At 47.7% G+C, this 6,000-nt stretch overlaps 1 protein-coding gene across 2 annotated transcripts in view; it reads right to left on the bottom strand.

Annotated features, from left to right (window-relative positions):
- Nucleotides 1–5,764, bottom strand: part of CDH15 (cadherin 15) — a 20,875-nt gene extending 15,111 nt beyond the window's left edge. The window contains exon 1 of one of the 2 annotated variants that reach the window (XM_083754523.1): nt 5,610–5,764. In XM_083754523.1, the coding sequence (XP_083610649.1) occupies nt 5,610–5,663 (54 nt within the window). In that variant the 5' untranslated portion in view covers nt 5,664–5,764. Of the gene's footprint in view, nt 1–4,398; nt 4,575–5,609 lie in introns of those variants that run through there. The other variant, XM_083754524.1, reaches the window with a different exon arrangement.
- Nucleotides 5,765–6,000: the final 236 nt, after the last annotated feature.

Below are 6,000 nucleotides of genomic sequence, written 5' to 3' on the forward strand. Positions count from 1 at the left end.
AGCCAAGATCCCAGCCCAGATTTTGGCACAGTGCAGGCTACGCTACTGAGCTTCTGACTCAAGGGAGGTGATGGCTGCTTCCTGCCTCTCATTCCTTCCCTGTGAGATCTATTTTTGTTTCTATTTTGAACGGCCGGACCCTCCTTCAGCTCCTTTCCCACGTTATTCCCATCTTGCTTTGGCAGACTTCCCTGGCACCCAGCTTCTAAGGAAAGACCCGCTTGCCCTACTGCTGCGGCTGGGAGCCTTGCAGAGAAGAGACTGAGTTCAGCTCCTGCACCGCCTTCACAAAAGCCCCATCCCACCAGCTGCTCCAGGGGTTGGGCAAAGACAAGGCTGCAGCGCAAACTTTGGCAAAACCTCTCCAGAGACCGGTTGCCTTGTTCAATGTTTATGCTAGTGCATTTATTACATTTACGTCCCCCCTTTCCTCCGCGGAGCTCAAGGTGCAATATATGGCTCTCCCCGTCCCAATTTTATCCTCACAACAACCTTGTAGGTGAGGCTGAGAGACAGGGACTAGCCCAAGGTCATCCAATCATGGCCAAGCAGTAGATTTGAACCCTGGCGTTCCTCTGAATGACCTATTTATTAAGCATTCGTCCTGATTTGCTTGTGGGGTATCCATATGTCTTCCTGACGGTCATTTCTTCATCCCACACTGCGAAAGTCTGATTCTTTTTTTTTTCTTTTCCCAAATGAGTTTTTATTGGTTTATCATTATATATACATATAAACAAATACAAAATATAATACATAAATTACATGTGCCATATCCAGTCCATGAATCATACATATATTACATAGTTGTTTTAAGCTCCACCGAGCCTTAGGAAAGTCTGATTCTTTCTTAGGGAGTGGATTCGTTTCAGTAGGGAGACAAGAGCATTTTTTATACACAAACCTAAAGCTCCAATATGTGCCTGAACCGCCCCCCCGGCACAAAATGGTGACAGTATGGAGGCGCCCCTGGTCTCCTGGGCCACAGGCCAACACTCTAACAGCAACACCACACTGGCCAGGAGAGATGCTTTCGTAACTGAATTTAACTTCACATTCCCATGCAGCATTTCTGCCGGTTGTGACCCCCCCTCAGTCCCTTCTCTCCTGCTCCCGACTTGCCCTGAAACGTAACCCAGCTCCCAGCCCTGGATTCCATAGCAGCAGGTGGCCAAGGGGGGATGCATACATGCATGCGAACCTCCTGGAGCGCAACAAAGAACGCCACCCCCCCGTCCTCCGCTGTAAGGGGATCCTTTCACTCTGCCCTGCTCACGCAAGCTGTGAGGGGCCCCTTCGGTGAAAAGGCTTAGGATTTGGGTCAGGGCCTTACAGATCTGCAACTGCATGGAAGGACATCTTCTACTTGGAACAGGGTGCAGTATAAAGTTGGGGGATGCAGGACAAGTGTATATGCACAGCAGTGTATACAGTGGTAACCTCGGGTTACATATGCTTCAGGTTACAGACTCCGCTAACCCAGAAATAGTACCTTGGGTTAAGAACTTTGCTTCAGGATGAGAACAGAAATTGTGTTCCGGTGGCGCGGCGACAGCGGGAGGCCCCATTAGCTAAAGTGGTGCTTCAGGTTAAGAACAGTTTCAGGTTAAGAACGGACCTCCGGAACGAATTAAGTATTTAACCCGAGGAACCACTGTAGTGCCCACCTTCCAACTTGTTGAAGGGGGTGCACATAGAATCATAGACTTGGAAGAGACCCTGAGGATTATGTAGTCCAACCCCTGGAAATGCAGGAATATGCAGCTGTCCCATATGGGGATTGAACTTCCAGCCTTGGCATTATCAGCACCATGCTCTAACCAACTGAGCTATCCAGGCTGATGTGCTCTCTCTCTCTCTCTCTCTCTCCCCTTCCCAAGCAAGAAGCTGATTTCACAAAACAGAGCATGGGGGGCTCATCTCTCTGCAAGTAGGCAAGAACCCAGAAACTCAGCATAGAAGGGAGGTTTGTGGAAGCACCCAGCAGTCAAGCAGAGGAGAGGGATGGTGGGTCACACCTCAGGATTTTGTATGGGACTTTCCTTCCCTGCCCCTGCCACTTCCCTCCCTGGCCATCATTCCAAGAAGAGCTCTGCTGCAGGGTGTCACTAATGCAAGCCACATGGAATTCCAGCTTCTTTGCTCTCGGTCACTGGGGTGGGTTGCATTTTTATGCTCCCAGCTGTGGCATGGACATTTCACGCTTGTTGTTGACTCAGGGGGCAGCTGGCAGAAAGGGGGAGGGATGCCTCCTTCACTGCTGCAGAGCTGCAGGATATCCAGGAGCTGGCTCTCCAAAGTTTGAATGGCTTTGCTCTCCTCCGCATCTACACCACCCTGCCCCCATGAAGAACCCTAGAACTTCCCTTCCTTTTATCTCTGAAGCTTCATAGCCTTTAATGTTCATTGAAAGAAAGTTTCCCATTCCAAATAGGTGGTTGTTGAAGGGAGTAGGGGTCCTGTGCCCTCCCGGGAGTCAAGAGTCTCCGCGTCTTTCTATGCAGAGCAACTGATCCCATCCAGCTCTTGGGAGGGGGGGTGTCCAAGGGCCAAAGTGCCATAAGGGAAAAGCGGCTTCCAAGGTGCAAGGGGGTGGGATGGAGAGGACATTCCAGTTGCACAAGCCCTTCGTGAGGAAAGCAAAGGCTTGGGAATCTGTAGGGCGGCCTGATGCAAAGGAAGAGGAGAAGGGCTTTCCTTTGCAGGAGTCAGAAAAGCTGCAGCAGCTGAAAAACATGCCTATGAGACTCATTGCTGGTGGGCTGGGGGCGTCCTTCTTTACATGTCTTCTCGCCCTAACAACTGAGGATTGTGAAATGAGAATGTGGACAGGATCCCTCTCTCTGTGCGGCTAAAATGAAGGCAGGCTCCTTTGGGACCTGGAGACTTTTCTCTCGCAGGGCACAGCAGCCCACATTTGCAGAAGGCCTGTCTCTCCCTGAAAACACATTATAGTTTTCTAAGCAGTCTGTTGGGACTTCCTCATGAAGCCACCCTGTAAACTGTATTTCCCCCCAGGCACTGAAAAGTTCTGTTGGAGAGAGTTCCAAAGCCCCCTGATAAAGCGTATTTTTTTCTTCAGTTATGACGGAATAGAGTGGAGAGATCCCAGGACATTTACGTGAAGGTTGGAAGTTAAAGGAACAAGCCAACATCTCCATCTGAAGTGGCGGGGGCATTTCCCGAGAGTGGTGAACTGCCACAGGGTTACCAACTTGCACTCCAAACAGAGTCACCACTACCCTTTCGACATAGGTGCTCTCCCTATTGCAGAAATCAGAAAATGGCCTGTAATGGCAGAACTTCATTACTTCTCCCCCGACCCAAGCCAGATTTTCCAGGCTAAGTATTCTCCAGGGACTTGGAGTTTCCTTTCTGAAGTGGGGTGAGACTTGTTCAACTTAACTCCCAACAACTCCCCCTCCTTCAGAACACAGGTGCTGGACTTACAGTGGATTTGCTGTGGATTCAGTGCCACAACTTGGTAATTTCACACCCTGGACTTAAAGGGTCTTATGGGGAACACTTTAGAGGGCCAGGTGTAATTATGTCAGTTGTGGAGCACACCACGAGAATTCCTGTTCTCCCCATCCCATCCCATTTGGTGCTGTCCTCCTCCTCCAAATCCACAGTTTGCCAACCCAGATTGAAAGAAAAGAAGCTACAAGTGCAGTTTTGCATTTGGAACACATGTAAATGGCAGCACCGCTGTGACTATGGGAATAAAATGAAATTTGCTCTTGCTGCCCTGATGCCAAATGAATTTACTGGGGTGGGGGATGTTATAGAAAAGGGAAAAATATATTTTCATAATAAAAATAATAACATAAGCATCTGCATTGCAGGGGGTTGGACTAGATGTCCCTTGAGGTCCTATGTCTCTACAATTCTATGATTCTGTGAATTGTGTACATGCCTGCCCAGCACCCCCTGACTATGAAAATGTGGGTTGTTGTTTTTTCTAAGTTCAAGAAGCTTTAAAAAAGAAAGAAGGAGGGATGGTGTGGGGTCTGGCGTGCCAATGCTGGTCTCAGTTTTCAGAACTTTCTAAGAAGGGACAGAATGATGTGTAAGAATTTAATGTTTAATTAGGAGATTTGTTTGATTAGGTGAAATAATTTTGATCTGGAAACTCCTACAAACTTTCTTATTATTATCTGGTCCACCAAATGCATTCACCTGAGTTCCACCTTGGTGCAGTTGGAGACACTTGTTGGGTTATGGTTTAAGTAAAGCTTTATTAGAGAAACATACACACACACACACACACACACACACACAGAGAGAGAGAGAGAGAGAGAGAGAGAGAGAGAGAGAGAGTTTTGCACAAGCATTCAAAGAGGAAATTAAATCAGAGCTTGGAAAATTCATTTCGAAAAGGAACAAGTTCTCACTCACATTCAACATGCCCAAAAAGGAACGAATTCCAGTTCTTGTTTGTCCCTATACAAAACCAACTAGTTTGGTTCACATTCAGTTCAGCTGAATTCAAGTTTATCCAAATGATCCTCAGCAATTTTTCTTTTCCAGCACTCAAAACTGTTACAAGCTGCCTGTTACAAAACACACTTAAGAAGACTAAGAAAACATCCAAGAGCACACACAGTGGCATGTGAATGGTTTAATTTACTTTTCCAAACAATGATCATCTTGAAGCTTAAAGACCCAAAGAGGAGGGGGAAAAACCACACAGAGTTGAACTAGAGAAATTGTCTCAATGTCTACCCCCATAATGAACAATATCTGCTTGGTTCACCTGGCAATTACGGGAGCCGCTTTGAATTGTGCTCCAGACATTTCTGAACTAATTCAGTGAACTTCGTTAAGCCAAACCAGCTCATTCCAAGCACGGAGCAAAATACAATTGCACAGGTGTATACAGAAAAAGCACAGATTAATCTCTTAAATTCCCAAGGCAGTAGAGATCACAGGTAGAAAAAACGACCTGTCATCCAGGATCCTATACAACACATACAAAAGACTGAATTCCTATATTATAAGGAGCAGACTGCTGGGTAAGATGTGTTTTTTTGGGAGTGGGCTATTGGGTTGTTGTTTTTATTTTTATTATGCATTGTGTAGTTTTATGTCTTGATATTATTCTCTGAACTGCCCTGAGACCCCTGGGTATAGGGTGGTATATAAATTCAATAAATAATAATCATTATCTGCAGGAGGCCCTCACCTTCAGAGCTCAGTGACTGATTGGCTAGATAAGGGGGGAGATGACGCTTCAGATATCCTGGTCTCTAGCTGTATATACACCCAAACCAACACCTTGAATGTAGCTCAGCAGCTAGCTGGAAGCTTGGACATGTATATTCCACCACATGCTCTGTCTACTGTCCTTGGCACAGCATAAGCCTTGTCTAGGACAGAGGCTGGCAAAATTCCTCCTGGCTGCAAATCAGTCAATCAAATGGACCCTGGTGGCGAGGGAAACCCCCTGATTGGTTCTCCAGGTGGAAATGCCTTTGGGATGGGACTCAATTGCACGCAGGACCCTCCACCTAAATGAAGCCCCTGATGCCCTGGAGTGCAGAGAAGGATCTTCACCGCCCCATTGCTCTCTGCTCCAGGCTGACACACCTGCCCTCTCCGGTGCTTACCTGAGCCCCCAACATGGCCAGCAGGAAGGAGATGAGCCAGAAAGGGGTGGCCATAATGGCTTGCTAGTGGTTGTGCCTCAGGCAGAGCGCAGAGCCGGACAGCCTCCGTCCCCTTCCTTCTCTCTCTCTCTCACACACAGAGGGAGTGCCTCTGCTATGAGCAGAGCTAAAATAACCGAGACCAGGCTCTGACAGACAGCACATGTGCTGGGGCCTGGGAGAGGAACGCCGGATGGTGGCGGGGAGAGGGGGGTGGGAGAGATGGCCTGGGAGCTGCATGGCCTGCATATCTCCCCTGCCCACACACACCCTGAGAAAAGAGTGTGTGTAGAGTGTGTGTGTGTAGAATTGACACTTTGTAGAATTAACTTTTTTGAAAGAAATAGTCCAA

This window comes from Podarcis gaigeae (assembly GCF_964106915.1).
Source record: "Podarcis gaigeae genome assembly, chromosome: 8".
Classification (NCBI taxonomy): Eukaryota; Metazoa; Chordata; class Lepidosauria; order Squamata; family Lacertidae; genus Podarcis; species Podarcis gaigeae.